General features: G+C 43.0%; 1 protein-coding gene across 3 annotated transcripts; it reads left to right on the forward strand.

The window, feature by feature from the left end:
- The first annotated feature begins 1,552 nt into the window (after positions 1-1,552).
- LOC116065050 (polypyrimidine tract-binding protein 2-like) lies at positions 1,553-20,627 on the forward strand. 3 transcript variants are annotated; one of them, XM_031320503.2, is made up of 14 exons: positions 1,553-1,731; positions 5,026-5,053; positions 8,442-8,502; positions 9,740-9,912; positions 11,313-11,453; positions 11,769-11,924; positions 12,003-12,113; positions 12,218-12,428; positions 12,714-12,829; positions 15,641-15,674; positions 16,315-16,407; positions 17,439-17,655; positions 19,132-19,209; positions 19,330-20,627. In XM_031320503.2, exons 1-14 carry the CDS (start codon positions 1,652-1,654, stop codon positions 19,457-19,459), a joined length of 1,629 nt encoding a protein of 542 aa, XP_031176363.1. In that variant the 5' UTR covers positions 1,553-1,651; the 3' UTR covers positions 19,460-20,627. The 3 variants fall into 3 exon arrangements, with proteins under 3 accessions (XP_031176363.1, XP_031176371.1, XP_031176378.1); XM_031320511.2 differs by having other exon boundaries at positions 12,218-12,416; XM_031320518.2 differs by having other exon boundaries at positions 1,581-1,731; positions 8,442-8,460.
- Positions 20,628-21,637: the final 1,010 nt, after the last annotated feature.

Consider the following 21,637-nt stretch of genomic DNA (forward strand, 5'->3'; position numbering starts at 1 on the left):
GTACAGTATGTCCTAATGTCAATCAACCAGCAGCAGCTGTTTTCAGTGAGAAAGCTCTGATGAAGCCTCTGTGCTCTACTGGCTCAGCAGCAGATAGACACAAGCCATGTTTCCATCCACACATTTTTATGCAAATTAAGTAATATCGAATGAAAAATGTAACAGTAAAATTTTATTGAATTTCATGAATATTGACACAAAGTTTGTATGTTTGATCTCATCGGATTTTCTCTTAATGGGTAAACGGCTTATGTGGTAAACGCTGATTAATAAATCATGAATTGCGATTAAGTTTTAGGGAATTTTATGGTTTCAATCTGCCATAAAACGAAGAAGTATTTCCGCTTTCTTTGCAGACATGGTGGGGTGTGAACGACAACAGACATAATTGGACGTAAAAGGAGGAGACTTTTTCAATGTAATTGTGAGCGCTGTCATTCCCACTGTTGTCTGGCATTTATCTGCATCATCATAGCGAAGTTTTGATAGCGTCGCTGTTGTCTTATTATATCTTGATTCATCGCTATCAGCTGGCACATAAGCACTATTACAACTTGAGCAATATGAATCATTTGTAGGTAGACAGCACAATCCATTTTGGCTAGCAAACTTTGTTCGCAAATGTTAGCTTGAATGTTGTGCGATTCGATGCGAAAATGAATGGAAACACCTTACAATGTTTCAAATCTATTCAATATACCAATTTGACCGCAAAACAGCATGGGATGTCATTACGCACAGGTTTTTATTCGCTTTAAAGCCATTGGATGGAAACACACTTTCACCGGCTTAATTCACATGAATGTTTTTAACAAATATCAGATAATTCCATTGAAAAGTGGATGGAAACATAGCAACTGTCAGATACAAACTGGGGAACACAGCGGAGCATTGAGCAGCTAAAGAGAGGAGCTGGTGGAGACCAAACACAGAGCTAGAAGAGAGAGAGCACTGGACTGACATACATAAAATAGTAAAAATGTATTATTTTCCTAGGCAACTATCATGTTTTTTCCACAAATGATGTACATCATTGTGAAAATGGCTTGAAAAATAGTGCATATAGCTGCTGCAAATGGGAAAAGAATCTTCCTGAGGGAGCATGCCCAAGGAATCCCCCCCCCCCCCCCAGGTATGGGCTGAGCCCCCAATGTTTACAACATCTGGCTCCACCCCAGTTATAGCTTATCTGAGAATTACATGTCACATGAACTTACCATAGAAGTAACAATTCCATAAAATGAAAAACCAATAACTCGTTCAAAGAATGTGTTATTCCATTTATTCTTTATTTTCAGTAGGCCTATACATGTCTATTGACAGTGACATATTGTTTGGGTTGTTCGGTTTCCCTCCCCTTGTTTTTGTGTGGGACAAAAAAAAAATCGAATTGTCGAAATCCATCCTTTTATTTCTGACAATTTATTGTAGGCCTATTTTTGACAGCAGTTTCATTTTCTCTCCCTGTCAGAATAAAAACGTTACAGAATCGTTCTCATCAGCTGTCCCAGGTTACATTGACTAAATAGTATCTACACATGTGTTTTGGGTCATTGTAGCTGAAGGCAGCGCGCTCAACAGCTTCGAGACTTTCCGCCCATTTCCGCCATTGCATCGTCTTGCTATTTGCCTCCATTTTACTCTCGTGTGTATGTGTGCGTGCGCAGTGTCGGTGGAAGCTGGAAAGACAACAGGACGAAAAGGACGAGAAATACCTGCAGACATGGACGGGTAACGTTTCATTACTACATATCGTTTGACTTATATTAGCTAATGTGCTACATGAGTTTGTCAAATAATGCGTCATGTTTAGGAAAAGCCGAGGAGGAGTCGCGTGCTGCTGCTGTTAACGGGTTTCCATAGCCACGCGCTCTCTGCCATTAAGGAAGTGTCTCGTGTTAGCATGCCTTAATAACTTAGCTTCATCGGCTGCTTTGCTACCTCTTTGATAAACATGCTCAGGTAGACGTGTTAATAATGTTAGTCCTCCACAGTAACGTTAGCATTCTGCAGCAGCTAGTGGAGTTTAGCCACCGCCATGCTAACTAATGTAACGTTCCACTAACGTCGGTCCTTTGTGTTGAAGCTAGCTAACTCTCTTAGCTGACTCTACAGGATCTCCTTGTCACTTCGTGCTGCTTTTTACATCAGACACTTGTATGATGTAGCAAAGCTGCAAGGAGCTAAATGATAAACACCGTTGATATATGTGATATATATTGATATTGATATAAGCAGTGTTAACGTTGCACTTTCTATAAAGTGTGTGTTCCATGTAGCTAGGTTACATGAAGTGTAGTCGGGTGTGTCAGTCAGAGTCCGGGGGTGGACCATGGAGCGTGACCTCAACACTTGACGATGTGATGAATCGTAAATGAGCCCCTTGGGAAACTGGTAGTTAGGACAGCATGGGGCCAGATCGTGTTGATGTCGTTGTACGGACATATATACACGTTACAAACATAATGCGGTTTCAACCTACATGTTGGGAGGGGGAAGTGTGAACTAACATGCACTGGTATCAGGAGGCAGTCTCTCTTCAGAATGAAGGCCTGGGAATGTATCAGTAGGTTTTCAATCTGCAGACAACAAATAACTGAACAGTTTTGGTCGCAGTGGGAGTAACAGTGTTGTTGGGTTTGTAGATGGACTGAAGTAACTGGTGTTAGTTTATAACATTTCTATGACTTGCTGTAACAAAGATCTGTTAACAAGATGCCACACTACTTTGCCATTTGTTAAACATGTGATGCCTCAGAACATACCAGTGTTGTAGTCAAGGGGGTCAGCCCTGTGTTCCCACAACCCTATGTTCCCACATTTCTAAGATTTTTCTTGTTCCTACATTTCCATTCAATTTAAGCCCTATCCTACCACAACATTTTTTAGGGTTACCGTTAGGGGGATAAAATCATCTCATTTTGAAAAAAATCTTAGAAATGTGGGAACATAGGGCCTAATTTTCAGTGGAAAAAAAATCTTAGAAATGTGGGAACATAGGCACGCTCCCGTAGTGAAGACCACCTAAACCGAGACCAAGTCATTACCAAGAACATAGTGTATTGAGACCGAGACTTTGAGACGGAGACAAGACCAAGTAACTGAAACCTACAGTATATACACAACTAGCTAATAGTCCCAGATAGGGCTGCCATCTCTTAGTCGATTAGTCGACTAATCGGTCGTTTTGGTCTTGGTCGACTAAGATTTCTTTAGTTGATGAGTCATTTTTTATGGTTATTCATGCTTAATTACTCATTTCCAAGAAACTTATGAGCACATTTCTGGTAAGCACAATATTTAAAGTGGTACTTTTGCAGGATTAATTGTGGAGAAACTCAGTTTTACAGATGGTTCCTTAACTACATTTATATTGTGCTTTTCTAGTCTTAACCACCTCTCAAAGAGCACAGCTCTGTCGATTACATCAACTAATCGATTAATCGACAAAATCATAAGTGTTAGTCGACTAAGAATGTCTTTAGTCGAGGACAGCCCTAGTCCCAGATATGTCGGTTAGCGTTACATTGCAGAATTTACACAGTGCTGTGTGTTTTCTTTTAGATGTTGTTTAGCAAATAAACTCTTTAAAAAAATATAATGAATAAAATGTTATTACCGAGGATTTGGCTGACATCTCCCAGACAGCCAGAGCTTCTTCTCCTGTCACCTAATTTCACTTTGGGTTTGTGTGTTAAGGGGGCGAGGAACGGGGGTTACCAGTAACACATTTCAGACTAGAAATGAGTCAAGTTATTGGTTGTATTTGAAAGAGGAACTTTCACATCCAGTCACAGTAATGATGTTAACAAATAAATAGGGGTGTCACGATTCTCCAAATCCTCGATTTGATTAAATTTTCGATCCTACGGTCACGATTCAATTCAATTCTCAATTTTTACATTTATTTATTTTTTTAAAGCGCAGGTTGCTATGCCATTTTTAGACTAGACTTTTATGCAATATAATATCTGACCGTTGTTCGCAATGTACCACATTACATTGTCAAATTTAAAACATTTATTAACAACATAATGTAACAATGACTTCTATCTTCAGTCAGTTGGAAACTTGACACTTTGTCAATAAAGTAAAAAGAAAAGAAAAAAAGTTTGCCGACAATGCTGAGGGCAGACGCTTTGGTGTTTTAAGCCCCCAACGTCGTCTTCCAGGCAGCGCTGCCTGGAAGGCAATGGTTAGGGTTAGGTGCCTTGAAGACGACAGTCGCAGCACTGCCTTGAATGCTGGGTTGGGGGCTTAAAACACCATCAAGCCAGCACAGCGGTCTTAGCAGCTGAGCAGACAGATAGCAGAGAGGGCGACTCGGCAGTCCGCTAACTTGTTGCTCTCTCTAATATAACCAATATAAGCTGCTCTGTTTAGGCTACAAAACGTGCAGGCTGAAATTCAACCGTGCGGTTTTGTTGGGATTAAGCTATAAGCAGAAGGAAACTCTGCTAGCTGTTAGGCTAATGTGCGATGGTAAACACAGAATATGGTACACGCACATAGCAGAGCTTGCAAACTGTGGCTTTTTTGGGAGGGGGAGGATCAAGTTCTGTCGACGGGTCTCCTGCATCTGCAGTTGCCATGCTAATTTTTGACTGGCTGTAGCTAAGTTAGTGGAGGTTGACTTGCAGCACTTCAACACGTGTTTTTTTCCCGCTTGACAAGCCGACTGGACGTGACATGGGGGCGTGGCAGCATCGACGATTCAGTTTTTTTAATTCGAGATTGTGACTTAATTTCGGTTGATTTCAAATCGGAATCGTGACACCCTTACAAATAAATACACAGGCAAATTAGTGATATCCCTGCAGTTGTGGTCTTGAAATAAAATCCCCAGTCCTCTTCATCCGAGACAAGACTAAGACCGGTCTCCAGTACTACAACACTAGAACATACAATTGTCAGCCAGCAATTTAGACTTGGTTATAGACCTGTAACAAGTTGTGTATCTGACAGCGTCTTGTTTTTATATATTGTTTTCCTTCATTTTGACTTTTTTTTTTCTCTCTCTTTCAGCATCAGCGATGTTGCAGTTGGAGTGAAGGTGGGTTTTCTGCTTTAATCTTTGCTTAGTGTTCACTACACACATCACGGGTGCCTGCCTTGGATGCTGTATTTGTGTTTTTTGCTACATTAACAAGGAACATGCACATTCTTATAACTTGTATGCTGCTGCTGTTGAACAAGAAGACATACTTAATTAATCCCACAAGGAGAAATTATTTTTTCCCCTTTTGTTACAATTACACACAGGCCCGAAACACACTACATAAACAACAAAAAACAAACGGCTCGAGATTAGAGAGATGGATGTCGGATGTTTTTTCAAATATTCCTACATACCTCTAGTCTGACATTGCCAGACCAATTCACAAATGCGAGTCAGTGTGGAACCTTTTAGTTCATTGTCGATTTCCAAGGGGCATTATCAACGGCCATAGACCAAAATGATATAGACCTATATATAACTGCTTTGTGTTGTTAGTCTTGTTGGGAGGCTGCAGTGCGGCCCTTTATGTGCTCAGGCTGAAGTGATTAATGTGAGAGTTGGATCACAACAGAACAACGTTTAACGCCACCGTCCTGATATGTAATGTTAGCTGAACCAGCTAGCATTAGCTCACTTCATGGCGCTTCTCAACTCAGTTACCAGTCGTGGAAGAGCATTGACCCGACTACATTCATCTGACAGCTTTAGTAACTTTCAGATTAAAAATACAAAATCTGATCAATAAATAAAGAATTATATACTTGTATCAATAAGGCTTTATTGATCCCCAAAATTCGCGAGCTACCCAGCAGTACGTAAGTCATTAAAATGAGCTCCACCTTTTACCAGCTCCAACTTAAAAGCAACACACATTAATGCATCAATAATTATAATCCTAATACATATATTTATTATTCTGAAATGGGCCAATCTGCATGATGAGCACTTTTGCTTTTTAAGCATGTTTTGATGCTTACACTTTTTACTTTTATCATGGACTGTATATACAGGGTGTCCGCAGGGTTTTAAAAAGTATTACAAGGTAGTAAATCAAATTAGTAAAAATTAAGGCCATTAAAAGGTATTAATCGCCATTGTACGAGGTATACATTTTTTGAATTATTTTTTTGCAAACCTATGAGTTGTCCATTTGTTTTATTATCTCTATTTAAGTTGATCTTGTAAATTTCGTGTGATATTATATCCTATCCCGCATCGGCTGATAGCCTATCTTAGCCTGACAAGCCAGACCCACATCAAGATGTTGGGTCTGGGAACTCACCAATGACAGGGCTCAATCCGAGGGGTGGGATAAACGGTTGTCTTTCAAATTCCCTCTGCATGCAATAGGATAGCGCTACAACCAGGCAGAGCAACGCTAGTTGATGGATTAACCTTTTGCCGTATCCGGTCGGCAAAACTGTGGATGAAACATTTGCGCGCTGAACTGGATGACTAGTGGCTGCTGAACATCAAGCTCCTTAACAGCTCTGACAGCTAGGCTGCCGAGACAAACATGGGCAAATGCACATTTTCCGATAAATGGCTAGAGGACCCGGCGTTTAAAGTCTGGCTCAGGCCTGTAGAGGGGAAAGACCAGCAGACTTACTGTTCGGTTTGTAAAAAAAAAACAAAAAAAAAAACATCAGTATAACTTGGATGGGGGTTAACGCTCTTCAGTTGCTTATGCAATGTACCAGCCATAAATCTGGAATACGCAGAGAACAGTTAAACGTGCGCAGCCGACCTGTTGAACGCAAATGTGACGTCATGGGAGCGCCATAACTATTTATACTCGCGCGTGGTGGTCGCAACACTAGTTGCAGTCCTGAACAGAGGTGGCGCAAAGTCCTGGCATCCGGCTGTCCGCGAACTCGTCCATGCTTCCTGTTTCTGCTTTGTCGCGCGCCGCTGAATAAAATAGAGTGGTGCGTGTCCTCTGCTCGCGCACTCAAAATCCTGGCGCGCCAGCGAGATCTACGTCATTTTGACGTCACATTGGCGCGTGCCAGCTCGGCTGCGGCGACTGCAAAACGGCCCTTATCAATCTCCAGTTTCTGTGCTGCTGCTACCGTTAGGCCGACACCACCGCAAACCAGTGCCACCGTCCAAACCAACGTTACGGCTACCGCATCGACTACGGTATAAACGTAATATACGTATAAACCTGCAACTCAATGGCATGTTGGTTTTAAAAAATATTGAGAAGGTATTAAAAATGGTATTGAATTTACCTCCAGGATTTCTGTATATACCCTGATATAACTAGACCTTTACTGAAGTGCCAGTTAATCCTGTGGTCCATCTTACCTAAGTTAGTAAAACGTATTTGTTTATCAAAACAAGATGTTCTCTTGTCTTCTAATCTCAAAATGCTCCATAAGGCTTTGGTATAGTGTGTAATATTTGCGTAATAAAATTAGTCACATTTCCTTCTGGGTCCCCTTACCTCATTTTAGTTTTGTATCTTTCACCAAACACACATTAAAATAAATGTAAAGAGACATGCCATAAAGATGGTATGCAGCCTGCAGCCAGAACCAGCAGATTTCTTTAAAATATTAGTTTTGAACTTTGATAGCATTAGAATGGCTTTAATGAAACGGCTCAGGCTTGTGTCCCAGCTGATCACCAAAATGCAACCATTTCCTAGGGTAAGCGCATTGTTGTGGCTGCCTAACCTGATTTGTTGAATGCCTGCTGCGTTTCCGTCTGCACAAAACAAAGTTAAAGTCCTCTCTGGAAGGGAAACGGAACAGTCATAAAACTCTGATATGTTGGGTCTTTGTCATCCTGTTTATTTCATCAATATTTCAGTGTCGAGGACAGAACAGAGGGGCGCCAGCTGTTGGGACAGAAATCTTTTCTTGGATTCTTGTAGCTCGTGCACTGCGTGCTCACATTCTGGCCCAAGTCGGACAACTTTATTACCCTTCCAATTTATTTGTGTCCTGTCGCCGTAGCAGAGCCTGCAACATCTAGTTTATCGTTACCATAAAGAATGTTAGTGACAAAAGAACAATTGGTTCAAATGTAGTCGGACAGAAACCACGAGGGCTGTGTGAAGCTATTATAGCGTTGTGTGTGTAATGGGTCCCCAGCCAGGTTCTGCTTCATCCCATCAGTCAGGTTTAAGAGCACAGGGCGCCCGTCAGCCCCAGCAAGCCTTCTGGGACCGAGTAGAGCTCAGGATGAAATGACAAGTCTTGACATCTTAAATTCAGCAAGATTAAACCCACACCAGAAGAGGAGGAGCAGACCACTCTTCTTCTGTTTTATGTCCCTTTCCACCTACCCCTTTTGTTCCTTTTAAACTGTCTTCAGAGACGTCTTCCTTATTGTTGCCTTTGAGGGCCTGTCTGGAAAATGGAAATAGTTTCCTAGTTTCCCCCATTATTTCACAACTGTTCCTGACTGTTTGTCTATGTCTTTCTTTCTGCAGAGAGGATCAGATGAACTGAGTATGTACAACAGTCCCAACTCTGGCATGAGCAGTATCAGTGGTGAGTTTGTTCCGACCACCCTTGGACAGGGGCGGGGGGGGGATTGCAGACAGCCATTTGATCGGTAGTGACAGACGGCATTAAAAGGAGTTAAATGGTGTTTGAAAAGTGAAACCGGCTGTGTTGAACCCCATGGGAGCTGTTTGGTGTGTGAATAACATCACGCTCCTCTGTAGGAGGGCACCCACACACCACAACATGTGACTGAAGGAGACATGGTGGATACCTCTGCATTTTAATTCCTCCTCCTGCTATCGGCAGCAGAACTAAGGACGACTGCAAGAGCTGGTTATGGCACTACAAAGAAAAGACGGACGAAGTTTGCCTATTAAACAACATCCAGTGTCTTTAATCAAAGTCCTAATCTACCATTGCTACACAGCGCCCCTCTTCCAAGCTAATGTCAATGTGGATTGACAGTTGTTTAATTTCAGGATCCCAGCTTCATCTGAAACATGACATTTAACATGACTAGGTCGGGTGTTGTGCTACAAAACAGAATTATTAAATTATTATTCATCTTAGTAGTTTGACTGGCTCAGGCTACTGTGTACCTTCTCAAAGTCATTTTCTTTTCAGAACAAATCTGATGTGCAGACCCAAACTATGAAATGATAGCCTAACAAGCCAGACCCACATCGGGATAAACGGTTGTCTTTCAAATTCCCTCTGCACGTAATAGGATAGCGCTACAACCAGGCAGAGCACTGAAGAAGGTAGTGGAGTTGGTTGATAGATTAAACTTTTGCCGTATCCGGTCGGCAAAACTCGGAACACATCTTCCTTTTTCCAGCTTGCAAGCCAACGGAGAGTTGCTACACTGACCCTGGCTGCAAATTAAATTTGCTGCCGAGAGGGCGCGTCTAGATTTCTAGGCTAATGAAGTGATCCTTCTAACAAGTACTGTGTGTATCCCAGCCTGATGTATCAGAAAAAGTCATCTGAAAATAGAAATATAAATAGTCCCCAACAAATGTACCATTTCGTCCTGTTTGAGAAACATTTGCTAAAAATGACAGCGGCCAGCTGTTTTAGGAAATGACTGAGCTTTTAGTAGTTTATAATCATGACACGGTTTCAAAGAATGATCTCTTCGGTAGGAACCAATGGGCTTAAGGGACAGACTGACACATTGTTGCTTCTTACCTTTTCCTGAGATGTGTTGACGGTGACAAAAAATACAGAATACCATTGCATTGATTGGCCCAGGTAATGGATGTGTATGCTACACTTTCAGACGGGGCTTCCAATGGCAGTGACAGTAAAAAGCTGAGGGTGGAGGAGGCCCCACCATCTCGTGTACTCCACATCAGGAAACTGCCCAACGAGGCCTCAGAGACCGAAGTCATCGCCCTCGGCTTGCCTTTTGGCAAAGTTACCAATATCCTCACACTGAAGGGGAAGAACCAGGTGAGTGGAGGAAGCCGTGGACATGGTGGATTTGTAAGAACCACATAAGTGTTAGGGTTGGGTACCGTTCACATTTTTATCGGTACCAGTACCTGAAATCCGGTTCCGCTACCCAACAGTACTTTCCCTCGTAATAAAAACAAATGTCAGTTGTAAAAATAATTCCAAACCTATTCATCCTGTTTACTTAGAACATTTTGTTATTTATTTAGAACATTTTACACTGAAAATAAAATAAACAAAAAATAGCACACCTCCCTCTCTCCTCCCAAACCCGTCCCTGCAACCTATTCAATCTAATAATTATTAATTTCTTAGACTGCACTGAAACTTTTATTCTTGTATTTGTATCTTATTATTTTTTAGAATGTTTTATCATGTTCCATGACCCTTTTTAATTGCTCTTTAATGTTTTATGTAAAGCACGTTGAATTGCCTTGTTGCTGAAATGTGCTATAGACATAAAGTTGCCTTGCTCTGCCCCACAACCTCCAGCCTGCCAGTCAGTGACCAGGGCATAGAAAGGACTGTTGTGCCTACTTGTCTCAGAGGACGTGTAATGTCAATTTCGCCTCGCCATTAATATCATATCGCAGCGAACGCTGTCTGCGTGAAGTTATAAAAACTGTAACCACACTTGAAACCACTTTATCGGCATTGCCGTGACTCACTGGGACTTCAACAAACTGCAGAGGCGACGTAGTTTGCTCCATCTGCACCTGTGTGCGCGCGTGTGTGTGTGTGTCACTCTCTGTCAACATGCAGAGAGGACAGAGAAGCTTGCGCTTACGCACTCTCAGGTACCGAAATTTGGCATGGATTGATTTAACGTCATTCGCTCCTCGGTAGTACCGACGTAATTCGGTCGGTAACCAAAAAAGTACAGAGTTCGGTACCCAACCCTAATAAGTGTTGGGCTTCAGTTTTAGATGTTTTTTCTTCTCTGGGGGACAGTGTCTGCTAACATCTGACTGTATCGCATGAGGACTTTGGACTCATTGGGTCTTGCGATCTTGAACCGCATCTGAAACGTGCCCACAGCTCCATACGAAGCAGACCAAAAGCCTATTGTGTGTCTGCTGACGAGGGCCGTAGGAGATATTTGGCATTTGGGCCTGAGATTTCTGTCAAGCACAGCTGCATTGTTCTCCTCGCAGTACGGATGTCATTGTGTCGCCTATTCTCGATCGATTGACACCCCTCGATGTTCACACAACTTCATCTGTTTTGGTCTAGAGGACAGAGGTTCTTTAGTCCGCCCTGTTAATTTATTTGTCTGTTACTTGCAGGATGAAAATAACTTTGCATAGTTCAATGAAAATGGATGGAAGGTTTGTCCAAATTTAGTGGAAACTAAGTAGCGCATAATTACTTCTAGTTCTTCTTTTCTCTTCTTCCAGGCATTCTTGGAGATGGGGACGGAGGAGACGGCCATCACTATGGTTAACTACTACTCCACTGTAACTCCTCATATCCGCAATGTCCCTGTCTTTATTCAGTACTCCAATCACAAAGAACTCAAAACTGATGCTGGCAATCAGGTTGGTAGAGCCAGACTAACAGACCAAACACCACAACCGTTGTTTTATCATTCCAGCTACAGCTCCTGTGCCTGTAATTGGTTGAGAACTAGAGAACTTTTTGTTTGACTATCTTAATACTTGATGTTCTGAAGTAACTGGAGGTGTAAAACATATGAAGATAATGATGTTCAACGTGTGTGTGTGTGTGTGTGTGTGTGTGTGTGTGTGTGTGTGTGTGTGTGTGTGTGTGTCTTTTAAATTATTATTATTTCACCATGTTTCCTGTTGAACCCCATTGTTAAAGTGAGTGACTGACAGCTTGTTTGTCCATAGCGGACCCAGGCGGTGCTTCAGGCAGTGTCGGCGGTCCAGTCCGGCGGCTCCCCCAGCTCAGACGTACAGGAGGCTCTGGCTGCAGCCTCCAGTCCTGTGCTGCGGATCATCATCGACAACATGTTCTACCCTGTAACGCTGGATGTGCTGCAACAGGTATGCAGCCCACACAGGAACGGTTCAGTTTGCATGTGACGTAATACTCACTTTTGTATTGTTTGATTTTTTTTGCAGATTTTCTCCAAGTTTGGCACAGTCATGAAGATAATCACATTCACCAAGAATAATCAGTTCCAGGCCCTTCTGCAGTTCAGCGATCCTGTCAATGCACAGCAGGCCAAACTGGTAAGAGCTTGTTTACCTACAGCTCTTTAGTATTAATGCGTTAGTGCTTTGCAATGCCACATTTAATGGTTGAACGTATATGATGACTCTTTTTCTCCCGCCAGGCACTGGATGGCCAGAACATCTACAACTCATGTTGCACGCTGCGTATCGACTTCTCCAAGCTGGTCAACCTGAATGTCAAGTACAACAACGATAAGAGTCGCGACTACACGCGGCCCGAGCTGCCCGCTGGTGACGGCCAGCCCAGCATCGACCCCTCGGTGGCCGCTGCCTTCAGCAAAGACTCCAACTCCCTCCTCGGTAAGATCCCAGGTACATCACACTTTTCTTTTTCTTCCTTTAATCCTGTTGTTGATGTTTGTACCAACTGCTTTAATTTAGTCTCATGAGACATTTTTATCAGGTTGAATAATTTGTAAAAGCTGTTTTTTAAAAAAAAAAAAAAAAAATGGAATTAATCAAAGCTGAGTGGTGGCTGTTTATCAGTCATTTTGGCTGTTTATGGCTTGCGTCCATATCCTGCTCAGTGTTGTTATGCTGTGGTTTAGTGGAAGTGCTGCTCTCCATTCCATGATTGCCTGGTCTGCTTCCTGACAGGAGCGCTGAACCCTCTGAGCGCGGCGGCTGCGGCGGCTGCTGCTGCAGGGAGGGTGGCCCTCGCTGGACAGACGGGCTCCAGCGGAGTCCTGCTGGTCAGCAACCTCAACGAGGAGGTTAGTAACACACCTGCACACACACACACCTGTCAGATGGACCATCTACCCCCCAACTTCATCCCTCTGTAGTTTTGTTTTTTGCTGGTTAGGGCCAGTAGTTTCCCCGTGCTACTTTTGTCATGTCTTGAGTCTGTCATAGCGGAGACCTTAAGAAGGTCCATGCTGGGATGTTTACGTTACATAATGTGGTGTATTTGGTGGCAACAGTGCTGTGATCTTGGTCAATTCTATTTTCACGCAAATATTAGATACTCTCAGATTTAGAACTCTTCTGTGAGAACACAAGCGTGGTTTTGTTTGGGCTTTTTATTCTACAGAATGCTTTTCTGTAGTCGGGCTGATAATATCTTAGGCGGAAAAGTAGTCCATATCTTTCTCTAGATATTTCCAGAACGTTCAGCCACTCAGAGCTGTGATGATGTCTGTTCTGATGGACACTGATCTGTCCCAGGGGACACTCGACATTACACTGAGGGCCAGATGTACTAACGCTTTTGCGCCCACTTCAGGCGTATTTGTTTCGCAACGTGCGCGTAAAAGCATGGCGAGGTATGTACAAACGGGCCGCACTGAGGTAAAAGCGCAGACTGCCTGTCGCGGGGATGGAAAATGGCCAATTGCGCTTTTCCGTGTCATGCATATGCATTCATGGGACGGTGAAGGGGAAAGTGGGAGTTTCCCATAAAGATTGGAGGGGAAGCGTAAAGTGTGCCTAATTATGTATTCCGCGGTATGTACAAAAACGCCCGTGAAAGCGCGCCTCTATTTTGCGTTTTTCTCTATTTTCGCCTCTTAAAAGCAGGTGTAAACCGGCCACAAGCGGGTTTCCTCGCATGTGCCTCCTGGTGAAATGGTAGCAGTAATCCGAGCAAGACGAAGACATAGGCCAAGGAGACGAGCTGAAAGGATTTTTGATTTTTGAAAGGATCACACTTTTTCAGTTGAGTGAACACGAAATCATTAAGCGTTACAGATTAAGCAGCCATGCAGTATTACAGTTACTGGAAGAAATCATAGATGACATAGAATCTCCGACTAAGCGTTCACATTCCATCCCAGCAGTTGTTAAACTCCCCGCTACATTACAAATATTGGCATCAGGATCATTTTAAACAGTCATAGCATCAGCAGTGGGAATATCGCAGTCTGCACTCAGCCGTATCATAGCACTAGTAGTTAACGCTTTGCTACAGCGCAATTTACGGTATAGTGGGCGGAGAAAGGCGCTGATTACCTGCTGAACTGCAGGTTTGGTAAATATGACGTAAACTGAAGTATCACAGCATGCGCTTTCTGCCGGTTGGACATGGCGCTGATAACGCTACGTTCACAAATGTCTGTACATCTGGCCCACAGAGTCCAAACCGCTTCAGAATAGATGCACTGGACCTCGTTATTATTCCAGTTAGTTTTGACATGAAGTATAAAAAAAAAAAAAAAACATGTCTAACCTTTTCTTTGCTTTTTTTAGTGTCCTTTACACACCCAGAGCCTTGCTGTTATTTTTTTTTTAACTTGTGGTCAAGCCTTATGTCCCTATAAGAAAGAGGGGGATTTGCTGTTTCTGTCACCGCACCAGAACCCTCCCTCTTTCCTCCTCTGATGTTCTGCCCTCCCTTCTCTTGTCAAACTGTATCTAACTCCGCTAACTGTCTAACTGTCTCTCTCTGTTTTTCTCTCTAAGCTCTGCTCACCTCTCCTCAGCTCATATGAAAGCTCATATGAAATCATTCTGTGGTCTCCTAAGCTGTGTCTCAGTCCTGGGAACAAATACCTGCCTCTCTGAAACGCTCGCTCACTGACTTTTCTCCCTCTTCCTCTGCGTTTTGCCTTTTTAACTGTGACCTAAGCGGCATCTAATTTGTCTCACCTAATGTCTCTTGTCTCTTTCCTCATCAGTCTGTTTTTCTCTGGCTGTGAATGAGCTTCTGACAGTATCTCAACCACTCAAACACCTGATGTTAAGATACTGTGCTTAATCCTTCTTTTAGCCTCTCAGACTTGTGTGAACGCCATGTTTTACTCAGGTGGCCTTCACATCAACTCTTGCATGCCAAATTATACTGCATGGTCTCTTAACTATCCCCCCCCCCCCCTCAGCTTCTCACACCCTTGTAGTACCCTTCTCTCCCTCGCTGAAAGAATGTACATCTTCAGATTTCCGACCTGCTGCATGTTGTTTTTTATCCCATGGTTTTGACTTTATATTGCTGATTTTATTATGATTTTGACATGAATGTAACTTTACCTCATGCTTGTCCAGGGTGAAGCCATTTGCTGTATTTTGACTAAAGAAAACATTGATCCAAGCCATTATCTCTGACCAAACTACCTGCATTATTCCAGTGTACTGACCTATATTTTATTTTTTGTCCCTCCCCCCCTCCTCACTTTTTATTTTTTTGTATTCCCCCTCCCCCCAATTTGCATTTGCTTCCCTATTCACTCCCCCCCATCCCTCCCTCTCTACCCCCCCTTCCTCTCCCCTCCATTCATTCTGCCCCCCCCCCCCCACTCCATGTGCTGGTGGGGGACTTTTAATCACCCCTTCCTATTGCTCCACCTCCTCCCACATTAACCACCACCCCTCCCCTCCTCCCCTCCATGACTTCTCTCTCGCTGCCTGTTCCCCTCCTACATGACCCACCACCTCCATCACTCTCCGGGGGGAAAACAAAAACCACCATTCCTCCTACCTACCTCCGTTCTGGATCGATCTGTCCATCTCTACCTCCGCTCCGCTCCGCTCCGACTCTTCTACCTCTCTACCTGTCTCACGCTGCTTGTTGCTCTTCTCTCCCTCTAAAGATGGTTACGCCCCAAAGTCTGTTTACCCTCTTCGGTATGTTATCGTTAGCTCTCGCTCTCTCTCTCTCTCTCTCTCTCTTTCTGTCTCTGTCTCTCTCTCTCTCTCTCTCTCTCTCTCTCTCTCTCTCTCTTTCTGTCTCTGTCACTCTCTGTCTCTCTCTCTCTCTGTCTCTCTCTCTCTCTCTCTCTCTCTCTACCTTCTCTTTTTGTTCTATTTCATTCTTTATTTGAGACATTTGTCATTATTAGTATTATTATTACAAGCTTATGTATATTTATTTGCGCACAGTAGCTTGCTTGGTAATTTGTAATACATTTTGGCCCCCTGTTTATTGGTTTGGGTTAACGTTGATTACTTTAGCCTTAAAATCTGCTACTTCGTAATCTGTTAATGCACGGTTAAGTGATTATTTTTGCATGCTGTTTTTTTTTTTTTATTTCTAGCCAGCTTGATAACTTATCTGTTTCGAGGGTGTCTCTTCTCTTTACCTGTTCTCTCTACACACCTCTCACTCTACTGTGAAGTTCTTGTGTGTACTCTGCTAGTCTCTCTTCTGTGTTTCTTGTCTTTTAAATGTCCTTGTCTCCGATGCTAACTTTCAGTGTTTTTCTAACTGTCTGCTTTCTCTCCACCTCACCGCTTCTCCTCGTGCCCGCCTGTGGCTCTAATGCAGGAGTGTACGGCGATGTCCAGAGGGTGAAGATCCTTTACAATAAGAAGGACAGCGCTCTCATTCAGATGTCCGATGGCAACCAGGCCCAGCTAGGTGAGCAGACGTCACAAGCACCAACTCGGACCATCGTGTTGGGATGCTCGGGCATCCCAGGAGGCATAAACCATACTGAGTGCCACTAAAAATGTTAAATAATGTTATTACAGATGTTGGACGTCATATTAGACTAACCAACACCATTTTCAAGTTTTCTAAATGGATGAAACGAGACGGTCAAGAAAGTACATCCCGTTGCTTCGTCTCTGACAAATATTTTGATTAATATTTAATCTACCTACGTAATTTACTTAGAAGCCAACCTCCAGAGGTGATCTGTATTACTGTAGTTCACACTTTGTGATAATACCTAGATTTTTGGGTTACTTCGCATTACTTAATGATTATTCTGTCTGTAAAATCGTTGGACATCTCAAACATGGAGAAGGGCAGCAATTGTAAGACATGCGAGGGCAAAGGCACTGCGGTCTGAGAGGAACCAAGGCCGACTGCAGCACAGACTTCCGCCAAGGCTATGCCCTGTCTCGCAATGTTCAGGAAAGTGAAAAATAATTTGTGAGTGTCTGCTCCAAAATGTAACTGTTTCTTCCTTGGCCCATGCTGCACCCTTTAACCACGTTTCATGACAATCGGGCCAGTAGTTTTTGTGTAGCCCTGCTGACAAACCAAACCGAAAACATAACCTCTAGCTATTTGTCCTCGTATGTCAAATATTGTCTGAAAAATCTACCGAGAAGTCTGGCAATTTGAAATGGACGATGTGGAAGGAACCCTTAAGAGACAGAGCTGTCCTTCAGTATGTTGGAAAACAGAGTTGTGAGCGTGGCCAGTTCACTGCTGCCGTTAGTAGTTGTGTGATGAGTCAAAGGAATGACACTCATCACTCAGTGTGACTGCATACAAAGACGTTCACTTTTAACCCTTTTATGCATATAGATCTAGTTTTAACTGTGTAGTGATTTACATGCTTTCTTTGAATTGGGTTCAGTTAGTACAGCCAGTGAATACCACATTACAGGCTGCAGCAATTTCACCACTGACCGTCCTCTCTTTTGCCGCGGCCACAGCAATGAGCCACCTGAATGGCCAAAAGATGTACGGGAAGATCATCCGGGTGACGCTGTCCAAGCACCAGACGGTGGCGTTGCCCCGTGACGGCCTGGACGACCAGGGCCTGACCAAGGACTACGCCAACTCCCCACTTCACCGCTTCAAGAAACCTGGCTCCAAGAATTTCCAGAACATCTTCCCGCCATCTGCCACCCTTCACCTCTCCAACGTCCCGTAAGTACTAGCAGGGTTTCCGCGGGTCATTAAAAAGCATGAAAAGTAATTAAATAGATTTTGTGAAAATTCAGGCATGAACTGGCATGAAAAAGCATGAACTTTGATGTTCAAGGGCGTTAAAAATTATGTAAACTTGATGGAATAAAAACATTGTTTTTCACGATTTATTTTGATTATATAAACATCTAAATCTAATTTTGATCGGAAGTATAGCGTAATGGTTGACAGGTGGAACCTTTTAATTGGCTGTTTTTTACGGCTGGTGCACGAAGTCGCGACACCGGATGCTAGTAATGCAACGTGCGGTGAGTGTGAGTCTACAGTCTATGGTGTGAGTGAGTGTACGCTGTGGCGAAAGAACGGAGGAAATATCAAATGACGGAAAATGCAAGTTTCAGCAGAAGTGGTTGGAGGATGAACTATTCAGAACCTGGTTAAAGCCCGTCGACGGTAAACCCGGAGTACAATCCCATTGCAAATATGGACAGAGGGTATTCCCCCTTAGAAACCAAAGTCTGGCTACACCCTGTTTCAATACCAGCTTTCAGTTCAGATGGCGGTGCTTACTTGAAGTTAGTCTAACTTTTGGGACTGGTTGACATGATTTTGGCGAATTTGCCTACTGCCGTAAGCAGTATAGGTTCATTGCTTTTAATTATCGGTGCATGTTGTTTTGAGATCTGCGGGGCAGAGACGCGAGCTGCTCAGTGAACAGTGTTTTAAATATTTGTATTTCTGTTGTGTTCTTATTTTGTGAAGCACTTTGTGTTGCGTTTAATGACTGTAAACCGTCTTGTGAGCCATCTGACAGTTAAATTTGGATTTTCAAATATAAAAAATTGGCATTGTCAAATGCTTACAATTTGTGTGTCAAAGTATCTGCAGTTGGACATGGGCATGAAATTAGTTTAAAGTGGCATGAAAAAAGCATGAAATGAGATTTGCTGATACCTGCAGAAACCCTGACCAGGCCAGTCGGTTCTGTTAGATACTGGACAGAGCTCTGTCTCCAACATCCCTTGAATTCCACTGGGAATCACCGTAGTTTTTTTTTTTAAATCACATTTGACTGCACTCTCAATCTCAGCACTGTTTGAGTACCAGACTGTATAGACCTTTTCACAGCAGACAACGTAAATGATGGCTCAGGTCCATGGAGTGTCCCAGAGAGCCAGAATGCACAACAGTAGGAACCCTGGAACTAGTTCACCTATGTAAATTAAAATAAAAAAAAAAATAGTTATCACTTACACTTTTCCCCTGATATGACATGCCAATGTGAAAAAGACCATAGCAAGGAATACCAAGTGTCAGGTAGCAAAGGGCCGCTGCCAAGGACTCAGCCCACATGGGGCACACACAAACATTAGAAACATTGTCCTTGTGATGCTCATTAGAACTCTTCATTAGAGCTACTTCGTGCTAAAACAAACGAGTCCTTATTACTCTGACTTTTGGCCTTTATTTCAACAGACAAGATGTGACGGAGGATGACCTGCGGCTGCTCTTCTCCAACGCTGGAGGCACTGTGAAAGCATTCAAGTTTTTCCAGTAAGTAGACCTATCCCACTGAAGGATCCAGGATGGGCTCCATCTTTGAACAATGAATGATTCTCGCTGTGGTTCAGCGTTTGTGCACTGGTACTCACTGCGGTGTCATATTTGTTTTAGGGATCGCAAAATGGCTCTGATCCAGATGTCAACAGTGGAGGAGGCCATCCAGGCCCTGATTGACCTGCACAACTACAACATGGGAGGCAGCCAGCACCTGAGAGTCTCCTTCTCCAAGTCCACCATCTAAAGATCTGATCCGCAGCGTGTCAGAAACCTTACAGACTGTGTCTGGACACTGGGGGGGGCAGTTTTGTTGTTGGGGTTTTGTTGATCCTGTCATTCCTAGAGAGAGACTGACATTTTTGACTCGCATCCTTTTTTTAAAGAGAAGAATTGAGTATGTTTCAGATACTGGATCCTCCCAGCTATTAACTGTACCTCTGTATTTTTATGTCAAACACAATATTACATGATTGATTGTCCCCCTGTATGATAGTTTGATGTAGATCGGTGTTTAATTCTTTATTTAGTTGGAAAGATACAGTACTTATGTGCCTTACTTGACAATATCAACCATTTCTACAGCTGGACATGGTCACTCTTTACTCTGCTATGCTTCTGAGGCACATTGGTATTGGATATTTTTGAGAGTGCAAGCTGTGTTGTCATCCTCTAGACATTGTTACAGTTTCCCTTTTAGTTTATCAACAGAAGAGAATAAGAGTTTTCCAGCATCCTGTGCCTGGCAGCTTCACTTGAATTCCATTATTCCACGAGTACGCTCAGTGTGAGACTGTTCTCCCCAGTTTTGAATTCACATAACGCCACATATCACGGTGTGATTTCTTTATCTGTGTTTTGAAGCCTTCCATGCTTTTCTTCTTGGCAGTGAGGTGTAATCGTCAGTGACAATGGTTTTCTAAGCATGTTTAGTTATGATAGGATCTCCCATCAGAAAGTGTTGCATGCTGTGGAAGCAGTTAGAAGAGGAGTCCACTGTGATTTTATTGTTAAGTGACCGTTTACTAGAGAGGGCTACTCAGTTGGACCAAAGTTTCTGTGCCTTTTAGTGTTCCTTGAATTCATTTGAACTAAAAGCATTAGAACACACTGACGGCCAGAATTATAAGTGGTGAGTTAATTCCCATTTTTTTAACGACCCAACAGGACCTCTTGCTCAGAAATAAAAATAGTAATGTGTATTTTTTTCTTCCAAGTCTGATTTTATACAGCTCAAAATGTAAGGATTTGGTATAGTTCTGAAGAGGCACAATTAAAGGATGAATTATTTTCTAACAAGGGGAGGTGCGCCTTGGTTTCCTGCTTTTTGAGTTTTCCCTCTCATGGTCTCTCTCATGTATTCTGCATTACGTCTGTAGCATGCTTAATAAAACTATTCTGTAGCTCTGCATTCACCTCTGTCTCTCTTCTTCTCTGTTCTGTCTGCTCTGCTCACTTCTGAAACCATCTTCAGTCCCAGGGTGGGAAAGAAGCCAAAACTCATTTTGGAGCCACTTGAAGACTCGCTGTTATAAGCTAGATTGAGCCCTCTGATGGTACTAATTTACAGGACAAGAAGTACATTTTGTGGATGTGTTTCCCACCCTGCCAACTGACACAATCTATTCCTTTGATGTCTTGCTCCTCTCTCTTCTAGTAGTTGCCTATTTTCTAATCAGTCTCTGAGGGCCTGGCTCTCCTGACAGTCTGTCTGATCTATCTACTTGTTCTCACACCTTTTATCAATTACATAAATGGCCCCATTTGTCATTTTTCCAAGCTTTTTGCATTTTACGCCACTGCCAGCTTTTGAGCGTCTGAGTAAAATTGCTTCATACATAAACACAATGTATGCTCATGGAATAATTTGCAATATATGATTTTTTAACTATTTATTTGTATGATGCAGCTGCAAATAAGTATTTGAACACCTGTCTATCAGCTAGAATTCTGACCCTCAAAGACCTGTTAGTCTGCCTTTAAAATGTCCACCTCCACTCCATTTATTATCCTAAATTTGATGCACCTGTTTGAGGTCGTTAGCTGCATAAAGACACCTGTCCACCCCATACAATCAGTAAGAATCCAACTACTAACATGGCCAACACCAAAGAGCTGTCCAAAGAAACTAGAGACAAAATTGTACACCTCCACAAGGCTGGAAAGGGCTACGGGGAAATTGCCAAGCAGCTTGGTGAAAAAAGGTCCACTGTTGGAGTAATCATTAGAAAATGGAAGAAGCTAAACATGACTGTCAATCTCCCTCAGACTGGGGCTCCATGCAAGATCTCACCTCGTGGGGTCTCAATGATCCTAAGAAAGGTGAGAAATCAGCGCAGAACTACACGGGAGGAGCTGGTCAATGACCTGAAAAGAGCTGGGACCACCGTTTCCAAGGTTACTGTTGGTAATACACTAAGACGTC

This window comes from Sander lucioperca, chromosome 23 (assembly GCF_008315115.2).
Source record: "Sander lucioperca isolate FBNREF2018 chromosome 23, SLUC_FBN_1.2, whole genome shotgun sequence".
NCBI classification, from domain to species: domain Eukaryota; kingdom Metazoa; phylum Chordata; class Actinopteri; order Perciformes; family Percidae; genus Sander; species Sander lucioperca.

What these genes read in the sequence shown, in the direction of transcription:
- LOC116065050 (XM_031320503.2), top strand. Translation starts at nt 1,652, where the DNA reads ATGTGTGCGTGCGCAGTGTCGGTGGAAGCTGGAAAGACAACAGGACGA. An exon ending in CGCTGGATGTGCTGCAACAG is followed by an intron (nt 11,925 to 12,002) that starts GTATGCAGCCCA and finishes TTTTTTTTGCAG; the next exon opens with ATTTTCTCCAAGTTTGGCAC. An exon ending in AAGTCTGTTTACCCTCTTCG is followed by an intron (nt 15,675 to 16,314) that starts GTATGTTATCGT and finishes GCTCTAATGCAG; the next exon opens with GAGTGTACGGCGATGTCCAG.